The following is a 25,630-nucleotide window of genomic DNA, read 5'->3' as shown; positions in this document are numbered from 1 at the left end:
AACTCAGTGAAAAACAAGCGAAAGACGTAGAAGATACCGGAGGCGAATTCCAAGCCGTCAACAAAATCAAACGAAAAGAAGAGAATCGGCAAAGCCGCCCACGTGACCGGCGTGACACACAATCACGCAATCGTCGTTTTGGAAACAAGCAAGGCAAATCTCCCAGAAAATGTGGCAAATGTGGCGGGTACGCACCTCACAAAAATCCATGTCCTGCGCAAGGAAAAGTCTGTAAAGCCTGCGGGAAAATTGGCCATTTTGCTCATGTTTGTCGTTCAAAACCTCGTACCGTGGCCTCCGTGGAAACTGGTCAAACCTCTGATGAAGAATATGAGTACGCTTACACTGTCGACCATCAAGAAAACAAGAAGCCACCCATATGTCAGCTACAAATCAATGGAAGAAACGTGAACATGATGATCGACTCGGGTGCATCTGTTAATCTTCTTGATGAAATAACCTTTCAAAGAATTAACAGTCACGGCAGTGAAAGCCTGCAGCCTGTTCACACCAAGATTTATTCATATGGATCTAAAGTCCCTCTTCCTACCCTGGGAATCCTCACTGCAACCGTGAAATCCAGTAACGCGAGCACCTCCGCTCAGCTGACTGTTGTTAAAGGAGAAAACGGAAATCTTCTCAGCTATCACACTGCAAAGAAACTAGGTCTGATTGCGGTTTCTATTAATACTGCCACCGTCACTGAAAGAAACAAAGACGACCCGGAGTCTCTAAAAGAAGAGTTCAAATCACTGTTTGGAGGCATAGGGAAAGTACCAAACAAACAAGTGAAGTTACACATTGACCCCGATGTTACACCCCGACAGCAACCCCACAGACGAATTCCATTTCATGTTAGAGACGATGTCGAAAAAGAGCTTGAGAGACTTGAGAAACTCGACATCATCGAGAAAGTTGAAGGGCCCACACCCTGGATCAGTCCAATTGTTGTCGTCCCCAAGAAATCCGGAGAAGTTCGAATCTGTGTTGATATGCGTGAGGCAAACCAAGCAATTAAGCGGGAAAAGCATCTCATGCCAACCATTGATGACCTTGTTGCTGATTTGAATGGTGCAACGCTTTTCAGTACATTAGATCTGTCCTCAGGATACCACCAGCTTGAGTTATCACCTGAAAGTCGTTATGTCACAACCTTCAGTACACATGCTGGCCTAAGAAGATACAAACGTTTGCCTTTTGGAATTAATGCAGCGTCCGAAATTTTCTAGGAAAAGATCAGGGAACTCCTTTCTGGCCTCCCAGGATGTAAAAACATCTCAGATGACATCATAGTATTTGGAAAAGACCAGGAAGAACACAACAAGAATCTCCGTGGTGTTCTCCAGAGGCTTAAAGAAAATAACCTCCGTCTCAACAAAGACAAGTGTGCGTTTTCCAAAACTGAAATCAAGTTCTATGGTCACATTTTCAGCTCTGTCGGTGTTAGACCTGATCCAAAGAAAGTTAAAGCAATCCATGAGGCACAACCTCCTCGGAACCATAGTGAACTGAAGTCTTTTCTTGGTATGGCACAGTACGTCTCCCGATTCATACCAGACTATGCCACAATCACGACCCCTTTGCGCCTGCTGACCAGACAGGACACCCCTTGGAAATGGGAGCAAGAAGAACAAAAGGCATTGGACAAGCTGAAAGAAGCCCTCGCTGGGGATCAAGTTATGTCCTACTTTGATCCAAGAAAGAAGACCGAAATCATTGTCGATGCGAGTCCAACTGGTCTTGGTGGACTGTTAGTACAAGAAGGCAAAATTCTTAGTTATGCAAGCCGTGCTTTGAGTGATGTGGAAAGTCGCTACTCCCAAACAGAGAGAGAGATGCTTGCCGTAGTATGGGGAGTTGAACATTTTCATCTGTATGTTTATGGTGCCCAGTTTTCTGTTGTTACTGATCATAAACCTCTCATAGGCATCTTTAAGAACCACAAGCAAACTTCCCCAAGAATGGACAGGTGGAAACTTCGACTCATGCCCTACGACTGTCAGCTGATCTATCGGCCTGGAAGAGATGCCGAAAACCCTGCTGATTACATGAGCCGACATCCGTGTCCCACAGCACCAGAAGAACAAAATTTGGCTGAAGATTATGCCAACTATGTATGCTCTAATGCTGTACCAAGAGCAATGACGCTCGAAGAAATAAAACACGAAACCAGAAATGATGCAGAAATGCAAGCTGTCGTCAAGGCTGTGGAAACTGGCCAATGGAATGTTCCAGACGTACAGAAATACAAGAAGCTCAAGGAAGAATTATCAGTGTTCAATGGACTAGTATTAAGAAGAAACAGAATTGTGATACCATTTACTCTCAGAAGTAAAGCAGTAGACCTGGCACATGGTGGTCACCAGGGTATTGTCAAAACAAAGCAACTCATCCGAGACAAAGTGTGGTTCCCCGGAATCGACAACCTAACAGAAGAGAAGGTCAAAAGCTGTCTTTCATGTCAAGCTGCATCGACCAAGTCACCACCGATTGAACCCCTTCGAATGACGTCACTCCCTAGCGGACCTTGGAGAGAAGTCGCAGTGGATTTTGCTGGACCGTTCCCCTCTGGTGATTACATCATGGTAGTAACAGATGAATTCAGCCGTTTTCCGGAAGTAGAAATACTTACCTCAACATCAGCAAAAGTTGTGATCCCTAAACTTGATGCAATATTCTCAAGACAAGGTATTCCTGATGTCCTGAAAAGTGACAATGGTCCACCGTTTAATGGTCATGAATTTAAGAACTTTTCTGACTACTTAGGATTCAAGCATAGAAGGATAACCCCGTATTGGCCAAGAGCAAATGGAGAAGCAGAACGACTGGTTCAGACCCTCCAAAAGTCTATCAGAATTGCTCACCTAGAAGGCAAAAATTGGAAGCAAGAGTTGTACAAGTTCTTACGGCAATATCGTGCAACACCCCACTCCACCATCAATGTGTCTCCAAGTGAAGCCTTAAACAATAGAAAACTCAAGACCACAATACCAGAGTCACCAATCACCCAACACAAGCTGCCGCGATATACACTTCAAGATCCATCCGCTAGCATCGCCCAGAGAGATGCTCTGCAAAAGCAGAAAATGAAGGTCTATGGTGACCTCAAAGCGCATGCTCAAGAACGAGAGATTAAGCCAGGAGAAGTTGTACTCATTAGACAACCCAAACAGAACAAGCTCAGCACTCCATACAATCCAAAACCATTCATCGTCGAGGAACAGAAAGGTACCATGGTCACAGCGAGTGATGGTTCACACACTGTTACGAGGAATTCATCGCAGTTCAAAGTTATTCCCAAACATCTTGCACCCTGCCAAGAGAATGGTGGAAGGAAAGATGAAGAAAAGACACAATGTCCATCCGAAATGAAAGCTGACGCCTTGCCGAGACGATCGAAACGACAGATCAAACCTCCTGTCAGGTTTTCAGACTATGTACAAATCGTCTACGAGAAATAGGCTGGAAAAGGAACTTTTCTGATTCTCTGAGAACGTTGACATTATATGAAGTGTTTGAAGGAAAAGAGATCTCAGTTTAAATTTAGTTTGAATGTTGATTATTTGATTACAAAACGATGTACATTGTTTTGTTTAGAATTTTAGGACGTTTATCACTTAAAATACAGTTAGTCACCTTGTGTTCTTTTCATCCGAAAAAAAGGGAGGGATGTAATGTCGTAAGTCAATCATGTTGGATCACGTGACTAGAGAGAGAGAGTTTGATTATTAAAAAAAAAGAGCAAGGTTTTTACTACAAGCAGGGCGTTGTGGTTCATTTTACTTTAGCTCTATTCGAGACTGATACTCTCGATATCACAGCAGCTTTCTTGTGGGGTCCAATACAATGTTCTATGTAGAGCATAACAGATGGCTATAATCATCTTCTGCAAAAAATCTGTTGTAGTTGTTTTCGCAGAAGTGTGAGCATCTTTAAAAACTTTTCCGTAATTTGCAGAGTTTGCAAGCCACAGTATGCAGCAATCAGTAGAGAGACATCAAAAAGCTACCACAGAAAGGAAATATGGTACAGTTGATTCCTGTTTTTTTTACAAATGATAGCAAGTTGTACAACTCGTTGGGACTTGCTACGAAAGAAATACAGAAGATGCTTTGCTATTTGTTTGACCACAACAGATATCTTGATTTGCTCTTTTAACAACAATCTACTTGAGAAATGCACCAATGGCAAAGCTTTCAACAAAGTGACCACTGCCCACTTTTTAGCAACATTAATCCAAGAACACCTTGTAGATTTTGAATGTTTTTTAAGATACATTTTCAATTTTATGGCAAGTAAACAGCCCAACAGGTGAGTTCAAATAATTATACATGTATTTGGCAAGATTTCTAGCATAATTTGTGATATTTTGCATGTTTTTGTGAATTTCACCGGATTTGCCTTAAGTTCATGGCTGCCTGACCACATGAAAACATCAGAAACCCTGTATCAGTAGCTTTCTTCAAAAGTAATAACTAGTCAGAAATGAAATTTGTCTTATTACTCAAATAACCCTACCCTATAATAATTAGCAATGAATAACGACTTTGCTGCATTTCATTTTGGAAAGTATCCAAATAATTTATTAAATGAATCATGGCTGATAAATATTTGGTACCCCCCTCGAAAATAATAGCAAAATCACGTTTACTTATTTACCTTCAATGCTGCTTCTTTTAGAGTGCTTTCATGATTAACTGATGATACATGTAGCTATCCACGACTTATTGAATAACAGCCACGTGAAGAAATGATGGTGAAGGTCCACTTTGCAGAATGACACAACTATCAGCTCTGCAGCCAAGCAGCAATCCCTTTGATTATATACCACCAAAGAATCAGTTGGTTTACCCATAGAGAAAAGAACACTTTCAAAGTAATCCAGAATTTCTGTAAAGGAAACACAAAACATGCTGGGATATTGTTGTCACATTGTCCATGGAGATTATCAAGTTATGGTGTGAAAAAGATTTACTGGTACAAGGTTGAGGCCATTTATCTCATAAAAGAGATAAAAAATCAAACTGGTTAAGAAGTGTTTTTCTAAGGAAACATTCAACCTCTTCACATCCCTACCCCTTGATTAATGTGCCAAATCTGATTTTGGAAAAATCCCATTAACACATTCATGCGAAGAAATCACAGCATACACAACCAGTTCCATTAAAGTATAGAGAAAATATTTCATTCCAAGATCTTTTTGACAAATTCTCCTTAAACTTCAGCCATCTGGCATCTTACATGTGTTTTGTATTGGCATTAACCCTAAATACTAAAAATTACGCATTACAAACACATCCAGTACCAGCAAGGTACTGTATAGAGAAAATCTTTCATTCCAAGGACGTTTTTTTTTTGCAAAATCTCCTTAAATCTTAGTCACCTGAAACTTGGCAACATAGTTTTCTAGGTCTCATAATTACTTAATTAAGGGCACAAAAAGGAATACCTGTGAAGCACTCTCTCCTTGCTCCCCATTGCCTATTGTCAGTTCTCCAATGAATAAAATTTTAAAATGGTCATCTGCACCTCCTAGCTGATTTCCTCTGGCTTGTTTAACATCCTTCCCTGTATGCCTCTGCCTGCTGTTCATTCTGACTGGTTTTTCAAGACTTATGTTGTTGAGCAACCTATGGAGGATATCCTTGATGCTTCCCTTGATCTCAGGCTGAGTAACCTGAAGGGCTGGATCTATTACACAAACTTCTCTTCCATCATCCACACAATCTGATTTTGTTCCTTTCCATTATTTGATACATTGCTCACCCAAACATTGCAGAATGCATCTACGTGTTCTGCTACTGTCATAACAGGAAAGGAGAGAAAGCAATAGATCATTGTTGCCAGGGATGATCTCAATTGTTGATCTCAACTCAACCACCACTTCAACCTGGCTGATCTTGTTGTCGCCTTCTTAAAAAAACCGGTTCCTCGGAGAAAGAAAGTCACTTTACTGTCAATAAAAAAAATTGGAATGGTTGTACAATTTTCCAATGTCTTCTTCTGCATTTGTACAACGCCTCTGTTGTGCCAGGTAAATTCATCACCCTCCTCTGGTCATGGAAGAGCAGAACAAAGTCTAAACTTTCATGGATCCTTTTTGTGATAAGCATGTATTTTTAGAGCTTCATTGAGAATCACATCATGTTATGGACACAAGCCAGAAGACTCATTTTTATTAAATTGATTATTGATTAGTTTATTTATTTCAGAATGATCCTAGATACAAACATAGTTACAGTGTTTATCTGTTTGTCTCTGTTTCTACTGGTTTTCTAATCAGACCTTTCAGTGCCACCATGCGCATACAAAAGGGGAGTTTAGCATCCTTGTGATCAGTTCTTTGTAGGTTTTTGAGTTGTCTTGGTTTATGATTGATTGATTTTGAGATTGCGACATTGATTGTGATTTCGATTGTTGATTGCGGTTCATAGTCAATTGCTTTCAAGAATAAAGATTCATGTAAACAGTCAACTTTCATTTGTTCTTCTTTAACCTCGATCCGTAAAATAGCCCCCAAACACTTTGTTAACCGCATCTTGGAGTGGCAGCCCTAGGAGTCTTAGGAATTAGATTTGTTTTGGTCGTTGTAAGCACTACACATCAGCAGTGGCAGTTGACTTTTAATTCAGAGGTAACATTTTTCCTTGGCATCACTTAAGGTTCAAGGTTCAAGCTTCTGAACAAGTAAGTAAAATATCACTCCACTATTCTTTTAATGTGTGCAACTGTTAGAGTAACTTACTACAAACAGCAGAAACAAAAAAAATCAGTATTGATGACATGTTATTTCTTAACTGACTAAATACATTCTGATTGATGATGTCCCTTTAAATCACAAATTGTCACAAAGAACCCAAGAATCAAAAGGAGCTGCTTCTACAGAGAACTTTTACATCAAAGGCAATCTCATCATGATTCACTAACTCTAAAACTCCTTTCATCTAGCCCCTTTTTTCTCACATAATAATATACATTTCACATAACTAACATCCTTGTTGGCTATGTTGGCACCCACCTTCTGCATTTGTTATGCAAGATCTCATTGTTCAGTACTGTTACCATTTCAGTTAGACTGTTGTTATTGTGATCTTTGACATATTGATGTTTTAAAGATTTACTCTGAGGCTTAATACCATTGTTGGTGATGATATTGACCATAAACCTGTCTTGTCTGAATGCCCAAATTCATTGTTAACTGGCAAAGATCACATATTGGTATATCTGATTACTATGTTACTGTTCTGTCACGCGTGTCACGCGTCTAGCGTTACCACACAGTTTAGCATTGTAGCAAGGTGTCATGGTATTGATTTTCCATGTGATTTAGGGATTGTCATTGTATTGTCGTGCTCGCTGGTGAAAACCCTTTCTCGTTTCACCGCGAAAATTTACTTCGAATAAATCTGGTTACACTGACTGATGAAGGATTTACGTCTCTTTTGTTATGGTGAGCAAACTTATGGATCAGGGTCCAAAGGATCAGAACAGTGAAACGAGAGATCTTTCGCCAGCCGACGAAGGCGATAATCATGATAATGTCAACCTCATGGATATGGAACTCGAGCCACAATTAGAAGACGAAATTCCCAGTGCAGCTGACCTTCTGGCAGGCGCCTTTAATATTTCATTCGCTACTTACGAAGCAGACCTTGAAACCTCGAGGAAAACTACTCGGCCAGCCGAAATCGACACACTTCCATTCGTAAACAATGTGAACCAAGATGGCGTCGAGCAAAAGGAGGATTCCACGCGGCCGAGACAAGTTTCGAAACCCAGCGTCAAACTGATAGCCAACAGACTTCAGACAGATACGTCGAAGCTTGAAAGGTTATGGCAAGCAACTGCCCGAACGATTTCTCAGCTCCAGGGAACTCCGGACTCCGTCGAAGCTCTTCGTAAAGCAGTAGGAGATTTACGCTCGGCGTTCAATGAATATCAGCTCGTTTGGGTCTCTTTGATGGACTTCACGGCGTACACCAGCTCGCCCGAACAACGTCAGGAACGACAAACGTTGGAGGAAATCATGAAGACTCGGAAAGAAATCGTTCAAGCAGCAATACAGGAATGAATAGATCGCAAAAATGATCTTCTACAAGAATTAGGGTCGGCTTGTTCTGGGTCGCGTGCTTCTAAGACGTCAATTTCATCTAGTGCGCTACGAGCCCATGCGAGAGGCGAGGCGGCCGCAGCATTGAAAAAGGCCGAAATGCAAAGGAAAATAAATGAACTTCAGTCTAAATCTGCGATGGCTCTTGAACTTGAAGAGAAGAAAAGACGAGAAGACGAACTGGCCTTTGCAAGGAGAAAACGGGAAGACCAAGCGCGCCTGGAATCCTTACGCGTCGAACAAGAGGCAGCTGCAGCGGTGGCGCGAGCCAAGGCCATTGATGAGGAGCTTGGGTTCGGTAATGAGTATCAGCTACCAGATCTACCCGTTGAAGAACCCCGTAAGCGTGTTGAAGAATTTATCAGCAGCCAACTGGGGGAATCTAGTCCTCGTGGTCAAAAACCTAGCGCACTACGATTCACCGCCCCTGGTTTCACGGCTAACTTGATTAAGGAGGAAAAGCCGCGACGCCAAGAACTTAACACACCACGCTTTACCATCCCTGGTTTCCCGGCTAAGTCTGTCACGAAGGAAAAGCAAGATCCTCTAGAGGAGCTGAACCCAGGAGCATCGCCCTCAACCCCTAGCCAAACCGTAAAATTCTCCAATCCAGCTGACTGCATGGAATGTTTTATTCAGTTTATGGCTCGAAGGGAGCTGATTGCCAACAAAATCGAAAAATTTGACGATCGTCCGGAAAACTTCAATACTTGGAAGGCAGCTTTCAAGAATATGACAAATGATGTAAACATCACTGCAAGTGAGGAGCTAGCCCTAATGTTGGAGTACACCACTGGTGAGTCCAAAAGACTTGTGCAACGGCTACGCAATGCTTACGTAGAGAATCCGACTGCAGGGGTACGAGAATCCTGGAAAAAGCTGGGCGAACGTTTTGGCTCGACCGCAGTTATTACCAATGTGCATCTGAACAAACTCACAATGTTCCCTGTGTTGGCATCCAAGGACAACAAAGGTCTGCAAGAATTGGGGGACTTACTGTTAGAGTTGCGGTGTGCAAAAGAAGATGGTGGTCTTGCAGGCCTCAAAATCCTTGATGAACCCGCCTTCCTGAAACCAGTGCTTGCGAAGCTACCGGAAGAACTCCAAGGAAGGTGGCAAAGGCACACATACCGTTTCAAATCACAGCATGGTGTTGACTACCCCCCTTTTAAGGAGTTTGCCTCTTTCATTCAAGAGATTGCACAAGAACGGAATGATCCATTCTTATCCATGGAGAGTCACTTGGAGAAATTTCCTGTCAAGCCTCTTGTCAAACCTCCAATCGAACCTACTGATGACCCACCTTTCGGACAAGGCTTCACAGCATTTAGGACTGACATCACAGACCCTGCACTCAAGAGCTCAACTAACCGGGACCCTGCAAGATGGTGCGTCATTCACAAATTATCGCATCCGCTTAGCAAATGCCGTGCCTTCAGGGCCATGCCCCTCACTGAAAGGAAGAATTTGCTTAGCCAACACCGAATCTGCTTTCATCGCCTTGCCACAACTAATCACCTAGCAAAGGATTGTGCGACCCAAGTCAAATGCTCTGAGTGTCACAGTGATAAACATGTTACAGCATTACACGCGGGACCCCCCAGCAAACCAGCAGCAGAAGAAGTAGAGCTGAAAGATGCCCACCAGTACGGCGGGGAGCCTGCAGTGACATCTAGCTGCACAAAGGTGTGTGGAAACACATGGGAGGCAAGTCTTGTGCAAAGATATGTCTTGTGAGCATCTACGCAAACAGTCAACCTGAGAACAAAATTAAGGCATATGTGGTCATCGATGATCAAAGCAACTGTTCGCTCGCCAAGCCAAAACTGTTTCATCTGCTGAACCTGGGTGGGAAGGCAACACCTTACACGCTAAAAACGTGCTCAGGGACAAGTCAGGCCATGGGAAGACGCGCCCACAACCTTGTTATCGAATCCTTTGATGGCACGCAGAGTCACACGCTGCCCATCCTCACTGAATGCAACGCTATTCCAGACAATAGAGAAGAAATTCCAACTCCCGCAGCGGCCAGAGCCCACCCCCATCTGGAAGCTATCGCTGAGAAGATCCCTGAGCTAGACCCAGAAGCTGAAATTCTCCTGCTTGTCGGAAGAGACGCACCGCCCCTTCACAAAATTCATGAATCGCGAAACGGACCCAGGAATGCAACATGGGCTCAATGCCTCGACCTGGGATGGGTGGTGTTAGGAAACGCCTGTATGGATGGCGCTCATAAGCCCACTGAGATCTCATCTTACAGGACACAAGTTCTCGATAATGGTCGACCCTCCTTTCTGCTACCATGCAGCAACCGGCTTTATGTTAAACATGGTTCACATGCAGACTTCACAACTTATTTGGAAACTAGTCAAAAGAAAGGAACTTTCTTCAAAGGGAGCTTTGAAGATGGACTGGGAGACAATGTCTTTGCATGCACTAATGATGACAACAGACCAGGAATGTCAGTGGAGGATCGGAAGTTCATTCAAATCATGAACAGTTCATTAGCCAGGAACGAATCTGGTAGCTGGGAGGTGCCCTTACCTGTCTGTGAGAAATTCAACAAGCTTCCCGACAATCGAGAAGATGCAGTCAAGCGCCTGAGGTCAACTAGACAAACACTTGACAAAAAACCGTTGATGAAACAGCACTACTTCGACTTCATGCAGAAATTGCTCGAAAAAGGTCACGCGGAACCTGCACCAAAAGCAGAATTAAGCCCTTCTAGCCCACGCTGGTATCTTCCTCACTTTGGAGTGTACCACCCCCAAAAACCAGATAAAATTCGTGTGGTTTTTGATTCTGCAGCAGAAACCAAAGGAACATCCCTGAACAAGGCCTTGCTCTCAGGACCAGACCTCACAAACAACCTACTAGGCATCCTGTTACGCTTCCGTCAGGACACTGTGGCCTTTGTGGCAGACATTGAACAAATGTTCCACTCCTTCCTAGTTCAAGAACAACACAGGGACCTGCTGCGATTTTTCTGGTACAAGAATAACGATCCAAACGAAGAGCTAACTGAGTACCGTATGAAGGTTCATGTCTTTGGAAACACCTCCTCACCAGCAGTAGCCACCTTCTGCCTTAGAAAAACAGCTGAAGTTGGAGAGCAAGAATTTGGTTCAGATGCAAAGGACTTTGTGTACAACAATTTCTATGTCGATGACGGGCTGAAGTCTGTGGCCAAACCCACTGAGGCCATTGACCTGTTAACTCGCACAAGAGCCATGTTAGCCAGAGCAAATCTCCGTCTACATAAGATAGCATCCAGTCATCCAGAAGTTACTCATGCCTTTCCAAGAGAAGATCAAGCCTCTGACCTCCGCAACCTAGATTTCTCACTGGATACTGTGCCAATTCAGCGTGCATTAGGGGTGCTATGGGACATATCAGCAGACGCATTCACCTTCAAAGTTTCTCTGGAGAAGAGGCCATTTACAAGATGAGGTGTGCTCTCCGTCCTCAATAGTCTGTATGATCCACTGGGACTTGCAGCTCCAGTTACTGTTAGAGGGAAGCTCCTCCTTCGATCCATGATGGCCAATCTCAGCAACCTTCGTCCAGAAAGCTGGGACGAACCGTTGCCGGAAGAGCAAAGGCTGGCCTGGGAAGCATGGTGCAAGGCTTTGCAAGCTCTAACGCTTCTGAAGGTCCCTCGTTGTTACATAGTAGTTTCATCTACAGGAGTAAGAAAACAGGAGCTGCATACCTTCTGCGATGCGTCCAATAACGCCATTGGAGCAGTCTCGTACCTCAGAACTGTCCAACACGATGGAAGCATCCAAGTGTCTTTCGTCTTTGGCAAGGCGAAGCTGGCCCCATCTCATGCCCCAACCATCCCTCGTCTCGAGCTGTGTGCGGCCGCACTTGGCATCGAAATCACGGAGCTCATCAACCGAGAGTTGGACATAAAGCCTGATACAGTCTCCTACTACTCTGATAGCAGAGTAGTCCTTGGCTACATTACCAACGAGACGCGACGTTTTTATGTTTATGTCAGCAATCGAGTAGAGCGTATTAGAAAATCCTCATCTCCTGAACAATGGTATTATGTACCCTCCCACCGGAATCCGGCTGATCTAGCCACGCGCTCAGTAGATGCCCAGAACCTGAGTGGCAGTATGTGGCATCATGGACCTATCTTCCTTCATCATCAGGAAGCATCTGTCAACACGACTGCCAACCAAGCCTCAGAAACTGCAGAAGATGACCCGGAAGTCCGCCCAGTGTTACAAGCTCTGGTAACTCAAATTCTGCCTCACAAACCTCTCGGGACCAGCCGCTTCTCTAGGTTTTCACAGTGGACAACTCTTGTGAGGGCGATTGGCAGACTTCTCTCCTTTATCCAGTCGCATCGTCAAAAGACCCTTGAGAAGTCTGGTACCACAGAAAGTATAAAGCTGACACCACATGCTTGTCTTCTAAACAGAGCAAAGTTGTTAATCATACAGAATGTTCAGCATGAAGCTTATGAACAGGAAATCAGCAGTCTCAACAATTCTGATGGGTCACCTAAGACAAGCCCCCTTCTCAAGCTGAGCCCAATGGTTGATAATGATGGACTCGTCAGAGTTGGTGGCCGACTAGAGAGAGCAAGTCTGAGCTATGAGGAGAGCCACCCCTTGATACTGCCAAGCTCACATCACGTCACAAGTCTTCTAATAAAGCATTATCACGAAAAAGTACAGCATCAGGGGTGACATTTCACACTCGGCCTAATCCAAAGCAGTGGCTTCTGGATTGTTGGAAGCAAGCGAGCCGTGAACAGCGCCATTAACAACTGCATTAAGTGCAAGAAGCTGAGGGGTCGGCAGCAGACACAAAAGATGGCCGATCTTCCCATTGATCGACTTACTCCCGCACCTCCATTCAGCTACGTTGGCCTTGACGTCTTTGGACCCTGGCTAATCAGTGCTCGCGAGACAAGAGGAGGAATTGCCAACAGCAAACGTTGGGCTGTACTTTTCACCTGCCTAACCACAAGGGCTATCCATATCGAAGTGATAGAGTCTATGGACACCTCCTGTTTCATCAATGCCTTGCGCAGATTCCTGGCCTTGCGAGGACCAGCAGTACAGCTTCGCTCAGACTGTGGTACCAATTTTGTGGGCGCACGAAACGAGCTCCAATCTTGCCTTAACGAGATGGACGACAAAGCCATTCAGTCCTACCTAGCAACTGAAGGCTGCAATTGGATCTTCAATGCTCCTCATGCCTCCCACGTTGGTGGAGTTTGGGAACGAATGATAGGGGTGACCAGAAGGATCTTGGACTCCATTCTTGCCGATCTTGGACCCATACGTCTCACTCATGAAGTCCTCACAACACTCATGGCAGAAGTAACCGCTATAGTGAACGCCAGACCCCTGGTCCCCGTGCCCTCTGATCCAGAAATGCCAGAGATTCTCACCCCAGCCACTTTGCTAACACAGAAGTCCAGAGCCTTGAAATCCATGCCTGGGAATTTCAGCAGCACAGACCTGTACAGCAAGCAGTGGAGGCAGGTCCAGTACTTGGCCAATATGTTCTGGACCCGTTGGCGAAAAGAATACCTGCCGACACTCCAGCCAAGAAGGAAGTGGCAAAACGAAACTAGGAACCTAGAAGAAGGAGATTTGGTCCTCCTTCATTGTAAAGAGTCACCTAGAAACTACTGGCCTCTTGCCCGGATAACCAAGGCTTATGCTTCCGCAGACAGTAAAGTACGCAAGGTTGACCTGGTGACAGCGAAAGACGGCTCCAGAAGGAGCTACACCAGGCCCGTCACTGAGGTTATCCTACTTAGGAGGGAGAAAGATTTCGAGAAGATGAAAACCCCACTTGGATGAACGGTCTAAGTTTTACGAGAGAAAAGTGAACTTTCACAGCTTTGTGCTGGAAATTAGGACATCACTGGACATTTTAATCTAGGACGTTACTGTTTTGTTTAGATATTGTAGTGGTATTTTCTTATACCAGACGGGGAGTGTTCTGTCACGCGTGTCACGCGTCTAGCGTTACCACACAGTTTAGCATTGTAGCAAGGTGTCATGGTATTGATTTTCCATGTGATTTAGGGATTGTCATTGTATTGTCGTGCTCGCTGGTGAAAACCCTTTCTCGTTTCACCGCGAAAATTTACTTCGAATAAATCTGGTTACACTGACTGATGAAGGATTTACGTCTCTTTTGTTACGGTGAGCAAACTTATGGATCAGGGTCCAAAGGATCAGAACAGTTACGCCAATTAATTGAAGCACTTCCTTTAACCTTGTATAAAAAATTAAAAATGAAATAGTTTAAAGTTCCCTGTTTAAGAAATATATGCACAGTAATAATGTTTTAAACCAGAAACAATGGTCAGAACTGAGGAATTAGGAGTTATGACTTTTCTCTCCCTTCTCTTTTCTTAGTTGATGCATTTTATTTTTAAGTTCTTCAATAAACCAGTGACGTCAAACCATGTGACTATAAGCAGTGCTAAGCCATGTAAACAGAGTGAAATAATCATTACCTTTGCTTCTACCAGACATGCTTTATCAAACAGTTCCTGAGCTTTGGATTTGCCATCCAGAGACTATTGTCCTGTAGGGAAGCCACACTTTTCTGAAATTAATCCTTTGATGTTGATTTGGCAACAGCACAAAGCAAAGTCAAAACCCCCATTTTCATTCTACCTCAGCCACCTCTCCCATCAGTGATGCTGACAGAGAAAGTCACAGACGTGTGGGGTCCATTTGTAGTACACTGGATTTGTGAAAGCATACAAGGGTGCAACTCATTTAGACTTGTGTTAGTTGTTTAGTGTATTTATAAGAAGTGCAAAAATAATGTATCTATAATGCAAATCTACAGCACCACACAGGTGCATTGATCAACCAACCTCCAAATGACTGATTTTGTTTTCTCAAGAAAGTACATTTTCAATCTTTTTTGTTAATTCCCTACCTGTGAATGTTTGCTTGATTGTAATTATTTCCTCTTGGCAAAAGTCTGTCAAAAAATATCAGGGCTTCCTAATAGCACTATAATCATGGAAGATTGCTAACAGTTCTCGTATTGCAGATGTTGTTTCACTTTAAATGATGAAAGAGCCCACCCCTATACAGTCGATTGGTTTTATCAGCCAGAAAGAATAGCAGCAAGTTAAATCTTAAGGTCGTGTAAATGGCATCAAGAAGTGTAATCTCATTTCCAAATTTATTAGACAGCTACTTCTGCCATTTTGTTTGATGTGCAAACAACAGTTTCAGCTTTTGTTGTTTCATTGTTCCTCCTTGAACAGTAGAACTTGTTGTTGATGATGATAGAGCACATGGTCTAAAATAAAACTTGAGGATGCTCCTAATTTTGAGGCTGTGTTTTCTTTTTCAGGTTTTCCTGATCAACTTTGGACCACATCTTCATTGGTGCCTGGGATATGTGGGTCTGTCGGCTAGAAGTGCCTATTTGTTAATAGTGGTGGTGAAGTTTGGCCTGCAAATATATCCCTTTTGACAAACTGCTTATGGTGTCTTTTCATCTGTTGTATTCTGTCAATAAGCTGTTTGTCAATAGGCTGGAGAACACCACCAAGATAAATGTTTGATACAAGAGAGATTTATTGCAAATCACGCTATAATCAGCATCAAAATGAGTTGAAACATAATTTATTTGAACAGTACTATTTATGTGTAGAATAAGACTCATGTCTCTACCATACTCCAAATCATTGAAAAGACCCCCATGCCATTATTCAATGTTGCCTGTATGTAGCTGAAGGTTCATAGAAACACTATACAACATTGTTTTGAGGAGTAGGGGGTGAATAGGTCAACTTACAAGGGCAACAGAAATAAAATTGAAGGAACAGGGGGTTAGGAAGGTTAATGTGTCAACAATTTTGTCACAAATAGTGGATTTGCTCAAAACAAAGCATTATGGGTTGAACCCAATTCAGATCCCCACAACTAGCTTTTGCTTGATGTTTGTATTATTTACATTTAACATATGTAACTACAGGCTGCAGTGGCACGAAACTGTGAGCAGGGACTATAACTAGTGGTGGTGACTTGTGAAGGTCTTTTGCCAGTCATCATTACAAAAGCTACATGTGTTAGAAATAAAATTTACAAATATGTTAATTAAAAAGAACAAACCTCTTCAAGAATATGATCTTTGTGTTCCTCTTGACTTGGCAAGTGATTGTAAATTTGACATTCAAAGTCTGGTTTCTCTCCACTGTTGATGTGGACCTTTAATTTTAATGAGTCCCTCATGAGTTGCTCAGTGTCATCCCTCATCTACACAGTAAAAAAAGTTAATAGATCAATTAGTTTACAGCCTAACTGAAAACAGAAATGCTCAGTTTTTTTTACAATTACAGTTAACCAGAAGGGAAATGTAAGAAAAATTGTCCTGACTGTAAGACCAAAATATCTGTGTTATGAAGTTGAGCAGATTTTTTTCTTTTAGCACAATTTGAATAGCATTTTGTGCTCATTAGTGAGTGTTTTGGTATGTCTCTTAAAAGTTAAGTTATTTGAATAACAGGACATGTGTTGAGTAATTGAGTCTTCGTCCTTCAAGTCTATGAACACCTCTGCATGGGCAGTTAATTCTTCTGCTTAATGGACACAGCAGAAGATGGTGTATCTGTATTGGATCCATTCATTCTTAGCAATTAGATCTGCTTTAATTTCTAGTGTTGATTGGCTCTTTAACAGAAAACCTAACGCAAGTGCTCAAATCAAGGTTAGCCCAGTTTTGCTTATAGTTTTTCTGAAACAGAGCTACAGTTAAGCAAGCCACGGAGAAGGCTCATTGTGAGAACAATACATATGTTTGGAAGCCAAACTAACAACAACTTAATCATGAGTTTCAAGTCCTTGATAAGTTGGATGATGTTTTGAACACCTTCAAAAGTAGTTCCTTGGAGAAAGAAAAATGTGGCCTGGAAGAAGTAGTCCATGGGCCAGACAATCTCAGATGTACCATTCAGATGGACCAGCTGGGAATGATATAAATTTGAAGCTTGGTTGGGGGTGATAACAAAAAGTTATGACAGCAAACCAGAAAGAGTAGCTGTCTTGTATGTTTTAGGAGCTGAAATATCACCAAAATTCGTTTTTGCATGTGGAAACAAGGCTTGTGTTTAAAAGTCAATTTAAAATATTTAGCTAGACCAAAAATAATTTCAAACCTATACATTCATAACATGACCACAAATGCATTAAAAATTTCAAATTTCAAAGACCACCCTCTGCCTTAGAGAAACCACCCAGTCTCAAGAAATAAAAGCATCATGGCCTCCACAACCTTGCAAGCTGACTGAAAATGCCATGACCATTCCTGATGATCTCAATGAATTTTTTTCACTCTACTGACTGGTAGCACCAGATTTCCAGAACTACAGTCTTGTTCTGAAAAGGTTTCACGCCTTATCACCTCATTTGGTCAGGACTTGGTTTTTGGTGCAAGTGGTGGGCAACAAAGTCCCCCAAAGCAAGTTCTACTTTTATATGCCATAAAACTACAACTACGCCAGGTACCTATCTGCATATCTGCATGAAATGTCACATTTATCTGAAGAAAACCCAGACACCCTTGAATACCCTAAATCTGGAGGATTTTCTTCTCAGATGAGTGAAGACAACCCTTTCAGAAGAATACCTGTCAATCAGACGTGTAAGGAAACTGTCTACAAGGACACCCAAACATCAGGAGGAACCAAAGGTTTCAGTCTAAGGCCTAATGCATTCAGCAAATTTCACTTGGTTGCTGAATATCAGAGCACCTTTCTCAGGCAACTCAAAGATATGTTGCATATCAGCAGGTCTTCCTCCCAACACAAAGATTTACAGCCCACAAGAATCACAAGGGATGGAAGAAATGTGAAGTTACAACTCCTGATGTGGAGCACGACTTGCTACAAGCTAAAGATATTGGAGAAATGGCCTACAAAGTATTCTGTGAGAAACGACTTCAGTCTAATCCTCCTAAAGTCAAGTTCCACAATACAATAACTACAGCTATGCTGAAGACTTTCAATCACCTAAACAAGAAGACATCAGTTAAAGCTGGTCAGAACCAAGTGGTAATCCTCAGGGCCGACAGAAGGTTGTTTGCTCAAATGATTGTCATCACAGAAAGCAGAAATTTACAGATGAGAGAAGTGTTATCCCATCCTCTCAGACCTCTCCTGTGGTCATTGGCTACCCCAGATGGCTTGATGCGCAAGACAAACAAAGCGTCCATGGCAAAAGAACTCCAGAAAGACGTCAAGCTGGAGATTCCATTCCCCAACCCTCTGCATTTACAATTGGTGGGATGGCTCTTGTCCAGTGTCTGAAAGGTGATCAGAAGACATTTGCTGCTGTTGCTGAAACTGTGCTTCGCAAAGTTCTTAATGAAGGTGGAACCAGTGACAGGATCAATGTCATATTTGATGATTACAGAGAGGAATCCGTAAAAAACGCTGAACAGGAGAACAGAGGTGAAGGATCAGGAAGTGAATACTGCAATATTCAAGCTGATCACAAGATTAAACAATGGGGAAAATTCCAGTGTAACTCAAAGAACAAACAAGCATTCATAGTTTTTTGTTACCAGCACATGGAAGAAAGACAAGTACATGGAGAAGCTGTCAGGAAAGACACTGGTTGTCATGTGTGGTTACACATGTTACCAATTATTACCTGGAGTAATGCAGCCTATCAGTGAGCTTGAATTGACTCAAGAGGAGGCTGATACCCAAATCCTCTTGCACGCAGTCCATGCTGCTAGATTGAAGTTTGCTTTCATACATTCTCTGGCTGTGATAGGGTCAGTGCTTTTACAGGACATGGAAAGGTAGCAGGGCATTGAATTGTGACACTAAGTGCATAATTTCAAGAAATGTTCCAGCAACTCAGTATGGAATGGTATCTGTCCAATAACCCATACCGTAGCCTTCAGAAGTTTACATGCACCATGTATTGCAGTACCCCAGGGACAAGTGACATCAATGAGCTGTTTGAAGAGAGATGTTGAATCCAATCAGCTGCCACCCTGCAACAATACGCTTCGAAAGCACTCGCTACAAGCTAACTACCAGGCTGCTGTATGGAGACGAAGTTTGCAAAGATGCCCAGAACTCCCATCACTGGTGGGATCTGGCTGGTGCACTGAGGATGGCAAGCTGGTTGTAGACTGGATGGGTGAACAGCTGGCTCTGCTGGTAGCTCTGGAACTGCTATCCTGCCAGTGCAGTTGGTCCTGCAAACTTCCCGTGTGTTCATGTATTGTCAATGGCCTGGGATGTACTGACATGTGCCGCCCTCAAGATTGCACAAAAAGGCCTGATGATGAGGATGATGATGATGTTGTCTCTGTTGATCGTGATGACAATGAAGGTGGAGATAGCAATAGGTAAGAGTCTCTTAAACCTTAGTAAACAGGACTTACCTTTTTATACCTTACACCCTTTCTTAAATAAAAGTGTGTTAATTCTATTTGATCTGCTAGTATCAAATTCTTTGCATTTGAAGCAATGTACTCTATTAAATGCATACAATGGCTGTTTGTTATTGTCCTGGCAAATGCTAGCTGCTTTCAGCATAATGCAGCTGTTATGTTTGTTCAAAATTTAACATTACTCCTTCGCCTTTCAGTGAAGATGACACTTGAACAGATGCAAAATGGGTAAGTCTCCAATTGTGTCTGGTACCAGAATGGCTAAAGAAGGGAGCTATTTTGCTAAAGATAAGAGATCAAGATAGTTCTTTGGGACTTGTTAACTGGATAATTAATCCAAATGCATGCTGAACTGATCTGCAGAAGAATGAATTTATTTACAACTTAAATTGTTCAACTATGATTTTTACAGTTTGGAAACTGGAGAATCTTTTTTCAGTGAGCTAACTTAATGGCCATTTTCATTGCCATGGCAACAAAAATGTAATCTTTCACAGGTGCCATTCTTTCTCAATTGAACCTAGCTTTCTATTTAATGTCTCTTGTACTAAATGACATAAAAAAGGAATTGTACCATGAATATACCCCAGAATTTGAGGCTGTGAAGCAAATACATAGCAATAAGGCAGTTTTGAATGATGTCATTTGATCACATGATTACAGCATGTAAGCTACTCATAGAGGCTTGCTATCATACCTTACAATAAACTTCAGTAATTGCAGATATAGGATAGCACTGGTCCCTCAACATGGTACAAAAAAACCCTATTTTGGGGGGTCTTGGCCCATGGACTAAAGGTACTGCTTTAGTAATGAAAAGACTAAAGGTCATAAAGCTAACTGATAAGAGCTCTGATGATGAAAAGAAAATGTTTTAAGCAGAGAGGAGGGTGGAGAGGAAAGCAGTTCAGAATAAGCACTGCCAGCAGCAACAAGCCAGTTCTTCTTAAAGACCATCCAGTTTCCTGTCAAGCACTTCAATCCCTCCAGGTTCTTCCAGTTCGTTGGCAGATTATTGCTCAGTGTGTAGAGATTTCAGCAAGTTCCATATTTTAGGTCCCTGTTTTCAGATGAGTGTCATATTCATCTCTTTTTCTATTTGGATTTTAACAACATCTTTACTGGCTTTTTGCTTTAAATATATGGTATTTACCATACAGGCCATTTGTCTCCAGGATCTCTACTATATAGCAGCTGTTTGGATTATTCAAGTTAGAGCAGGATAGCATGATGGCAGCCAATAATTGTTGTCATAATTTTGTACTTGAAGTCTTGCCCAAGAGCAAAGGGAACTGGATTTATCAGCCAATAAGCCACACCTGTGTATAGGCTGCACCCCAAACTTTTGATTAATCAATCAATGAATTGCAGTTAGAAAAAGGGTAGTTGTCGTAAAGAAACCCATTAACAAAGAAAAATTGCAACAGTTTTTTAAAGCTGGCTTAGATTAAAATGAACAAGAAGCTACAGTTTGCCATGTTTTTTCTCATGTTTGTAATGAGTAACAGAGTTACAAGAAACAGGTAACAGCACTACATGATTCTGTGACTGTTTGGAACCTCTCAGATCAATCTCTCCAAGTGATTATCAAAACACCTTGAGATTTACCTTAGTTATTTCAATCGTTTCTAACCTTTAACATGAAAATTTTCACTTGACAATTTTTTTGAGAGTTATTTTAGGTGTCATTGAACAAAATTTATTTTGAGTTTAAGTGCAAATTGAACACTGTTTTAAGTAATTTCAATTTTTTGTGATCCAATGTGAAAAACGAGCTGTGGGAACAGTTTTAGGTCATTGGCTTTTGATTTAACCATCAAGACACTGCACTATCCCTGAGATAAAAGCAAAATCAAAAAATAAATCTTGCCTGACTCTTTTGTGAAAAGGTATGCAGCAAGCAAGCTGAAAATTTCTGCCAGAGATCAGTGACATTTGTCACTTTTGCACATGGTACTAAGTGTTAACCATTGGTCTTTCTTGCCATTAAATCACATGTCAACAAAAATTTCTCGGCTAGCACGGCTTCAATGTGTTTGATTCCAGTTAGTGCAAGGCTTCATCTTACAAATATCCTGCCAGACTACTGGATGTACATCAGCATAGACAGTTCTCTCCATAATTTCCTGTAAGCCTTACATTAATTTCTTAAGAGTGTTGCTTTGAGAAATTAATGAAGAAAAAATAGAGTGAACCAGTTTACACTCCCAAACATTTGCAGTACCATGTTTTTGGGTTGTTTTCAGTATTTTCTAATTAGTCACACTGTTACTAACCAAGGGTCAAGGGTCAGACCATTATTAGTCAGTCACAAGTCACACAAGCTCATTTTTCTTTGTTGCTGAAGATCATTCGCAATGTGACAACTCCAATTTAAAAAAAATTAATCAAATCTATATACCATCACATTATCAAACAGAAGTTTCTGGTGTGTGTGCTAATTCTGAGAATCATGATAGGTTTCTTAGTTTGTTTACTGCATTGATTGAATCAAGTTTCAGGCACACAACTGAGTGTGTGACTAGGGGAAATCATTTGCTTGAGGTTTGTAGTTCTCTCAAAAACAGAGTTGAAAACAAAATTATTTCTCACTTTTGGTTTTGTTAACCATCCCCTGAAAATCACTCTGGCCACCCAATGGAATATACTTTTACACAAATGTTTGGCCATTATTGGCTATCTGTTATGGTGATTTATGAATATCTTGAATATGTTGGGTTGTTTACACAATTTTTGCAATTTGTCCGGCACCAGGTTGGATTTTGTGCTTAAACATGCTACAAACATCATCAAAAGTAACCTCTCCACATAAAAAAAGTATCTGAAGTGTTTGCTTTAAATCCTTCCTACTCATTTGTGGCCAAATGTTTCTACTTTGTTTTTTTTCCCGATTAGGAAGTTGATAGTTATAAACACCAATACAAGTTTTATTTTTTACTGCAAGGATGAGAGTACATTGACTGTGTAATGATTACTCTTCCTATAGGTTCAGTTAACATGCACGCTGCACACTAGGTTACACCCTAGAATGCTGTGTCCACTTGCACGTTAGCTTTTGTATTTGAAGGTGAACATGCTTTGCATGTTTGCCTGCCCATGCTTCATTGTCTAACGGCACACGCTTTATTGTTTGTAGTGTTTTATATGAAACAAAAGCATAAGCTCATTACAGTGTGCCCTAGCGTGCTCAGTAAACGTGCTATAGCCAGCTTCTTTTGCTTTCAAGTGGAAGCATGTTGTGAGCGTGCTATAACCTTTATCCCTAGAATCATGTGGAGGGTCACAAATTATTGATTGTCAAAACCTTTGCAAAGTTTTGCTTACCTACAACGAGGCTTTTTGTTCCCTAAATCTCCATTCCTACCCCTCCTCACCTTTAACCCAAGCAGACTCTTAAAACCACAGCTACTATTTTCATTTCCCTGCCCACTTGACAAGTTATTGACAGCCCTGCAAAGGGTAATGCCCCAATCGCCAATTGGACTCAAACCCAGCACAAATGCCAGCTGTGATGAGTTAACAACTGCGTAAAAATAACAATATACTTAAGTAAAAATATTAAAGTAGAATATATCTATTAAGTTGCCATTCTCCAAAATTTAAATGCATGCTACATACGTGTCACTGAGGTGGCTCTGAAAAAACCTTGGGTCCGGCTGCATATAACACTGTCTTTCCTTTCACATCGACAATCTGCCAGGTCTGCATGCTATTCAGGTCTGTCAGCTGTTTCGTTCGATCGTTGAATTTCTCGGTAACAGAACTTTAAAAGATCTCGTGTACTTTTTCTCCTCTAAACTAAACTTTGGTGTTGATTTCCAAACACATTCAAGGTTGGAAGGACGCAAAAAGATAGCGGAATACCGTGGAATCCTGGTCGGCTCAAATATTCCGCCATCTTTGATCGAGTCGGTCAGTCCAGGTCGCACCCAAGTAACATCGACCAGATGGAGGTCACGGCTTTGGGTGTTGCGTTACGAAAACTTTCGGGCGGCACGAATTTATCGGAAGTTGAAACATTAAAAATCAACCGTGAAGTGAATGAACTGTTTCGATGTGATGACGAAAACTGCTGCGTTGTCGAAAAATGGCGGTAAATTTCGATTTTACGATTTCTGCGAATTATGGCTACGTCTATGATTTTTAGAACGTTTAAAGAGTTATTCGAAGCCACAAATTACAAACGATAACGAAGTGTACTTTGTCCAAAGCTCCAAAGGAGTTCGGGTGGAAAGGTTGGCTGCAGTCCTAATATTTGGATGTAGTGAAAATAAAGCAGTTCAGAGTCGGTGAAAGGAGATTAAATTGTAATTAAATTCTTCTAATGGAAAGTCAGACTAGCAAAGAAAGGAAAGTTTGTTTTTTCAAAAAAATGAATGACCAAATCAACATTCGCAAAATAACATCTACCTAAGGGTCGCTGTTTCATTTAACATCCACCTAAAGGTATTTAGGTTAAAGGTCAGACAAACAGGAGAACAAGGCTTGACCACAAATATTAAACGCGAACTTTTTAAAAAGGTAAAAAAAAAAAAAAAAGGAAATTTATATTTTTGTTTGTAACATAATATATGCAATATATTTGGATGCATTCATTCATTTGTCACATTACTATTAATTTTACGACTAAATTTTTTCCTCTCAGACTTAAGGTTACCCAAAGGTTTATTGCTTCAACACATTTTTATATGAAAAACTATCCAAACATGAAACAAAGTGGATAGCTAGGTGGACCAAAAAGGTACATGTCCTTCTTAATTTATAACATTTGTAAGTTTAGAACAAACTTTAAAATTCAATGTCCATAATTTTTTAATTATCATAACTTTGTAATTTGACCACATATTTATCCCTAGATCGATATATTTGACAACGCTATTGTTTTAATCCCAGTGCATCTCCCTGGACATTGGGCACTTGGGGTATTCTACCAAAGATGTCTATTCACTGATAAATTTTTCGTGGAATACTTTATATTGAAATGTTTCTTATATTGCATCATTTCACTTTTCAAATACATTTGACATTGGACATAAGAAAGAAAAACAATATAAAAGTTCAATTAATTTCTTTTTTCAGGTCGTGGATGTCATTCGAAAAGTGATATCATGTTGGGATTCTTTAAAACAGTCTGCTCCTCCCACCAAGTTCTTTGAGAACATTAGGTAATTTTAGAAGAGCAATTGCTGCTAATTGTTCTGTGATGGGTTTTACACCAGAAAAGAAATTTCAGCTAATTGCAGTTGGAAATAAACTTGAGGTAAACCCAAACAATTTCCAATCTTCAATATTATGTATTATGCAGTCAAGGATAGTTTGTCATTGCAGAAATACTAAAACATTTTAAATACAGAATATCACCCTTTCTCTCCCAAGATTGGAAAGTTAATTCTCTGAACCAAAACCATACATTTTTTGTGCTGACTAGTCCTGAGAAATTTGGAGTCATACCAAGCCCATCTTATTGATAAATTTCTTCAATCTCGTAACCTGTCTGCTTTTGAAAATTTACGAATAATTTACATACCGATCAAAAGTCAAAAATCTAAAGATTTGCCTCCAAATTATATGATGCAATTCATCTGTTAACATTGAAGAAATATAAAACGGTTTCCGTGTTTACATAGCCTGATGTAAACACGCGGAAGGTTGGGAGAACACGAGATAAGCTAGGAAACCACGACGCGAAGCAACTTTTCAAAAATTTTTTAACACTCGTTTGAATTTATTTCCATTGAATTTCCTTGCTATTTAAAAGTGAACAGAGAAGAGAAACCTGGGCAGATTATTAATTTAAGTGTCTGAAAGTCAAAAGATTGACGATTGCTCCCATTCATCTACGAAAACAGACCTTTCCGTGGGCTGTGACTAAAAAAGTCTTTCGGAGTATACATGCAGTGACTAAATCTTGAAATGCTAAACGCCAAAAAATCGGAAATAGTAAATTTTTGTGTCTTACCTCGTGGGTGTGATTTTACGATTCTGCGAGCTATTCCAAAGCCGTTTGAGTCGATCCTTCTTTGTGGAAAATATCACACCAAGGTAAACTCATCTGGCTAGAATTTGCAGCAACTGTTGATAATTTTCATTTTTCTGTTCCTTTCT

The 25,630-nt window shown here is 41.2% G+C and overlaps 4 protein-coding genes and 1 pseudogene across 5 annotated transcripts in view; all 5 read left to right on the top strand.

The window, feature by feature from the left end:
* The first annotated feature begins 10,011 nt into the window (after positions 1 to 10,011).
* LOC149034271 (uncharacterized) lies at positions 10,012 to 11,559 on the top strand. The gene has a single exon (XM_089193869.1). The coding sequence runs from the start codon at positions 10,012 to 10,014 to the stop codon at positions 11,557 to 11,559; it is 1,548 nt and encodes a 515-aa protein (XP_089049995.1).
* Positions 11,560 to 11,649: 90 nt separating this feature from the next.
* LOC149034270 (uncharacterized) lies at positions 11,650 to 12,813 on the top strand. Its single transcript, XM_089193868.1, has one exon. The coding sequence runs from the start codon at positions 11,650 to 11,652 to the stop codon at positions 12,811 to 12,813; it is 1,164 nt and encodes a 387-aa protein (XP_089049994.1).
* A 543-nt stretch (positions 12,814 to 13,356) lies between these two features.
* On the top strand, positions 13,357 to 13,941 carry LOC149034269 (uncharacterized). The gene has a single exon (XM_089193867.1). The coding sequence runs from the start codon at positions 13,357 to 13,359 to the stop codon at positions 13,939 to 13,941; it is 585 nt and encodes a 194-aa protein (XP_089049993.1).
* A 4,262-nt stretch (positions 13,942 to 18,203) lies between these two features.
* LOC149034268 (uncharacterized) lies at positions 18,204 to 20,221 on the top strand (annotated as a pseudogene). The gene is made up of 2 exons (XR_016182861.1): positions 18,204 to 19,480; positions 19,723 to 20,221. The product of XR_016182861.1 is annotated as an uncharacterized LOC149034268 (transcript).
* LOC113675089 (protein sax-3) overlaps positions 19,750 to 25,630 on the top strand; it is a 16,515-nt gene continuing 10,634 nt past the window's right edge. The window contains 1 exon segment of the mRNA XM_089193866.1: positions 19,750 to 19,753. Within this exon segment, the coding sequence (XP_089049992.1) occupies positions 19,750 to 19,753 (4 nt within the window).

The sequence above is a fragment of the Pocillopora damicornis genome, chromosome 14 (assembly GCF_964200805.1).
Source record: "Pocillopora damicornis chromosome 14, jaPocDami1.2, whole genome shotgun sequence".
In the NCBI taxonomy this organism is placed as follows: domain Eukaryota; kingdom Metazoa; phylum Cnidaria; class Anthozoa; order Scleractinia; family Pocilloporidae; genus Pocillopora; species Pocillopora damicornis.
This window is presented reverse-complemented; position numbering and strand designations above follow the sequence as displayed.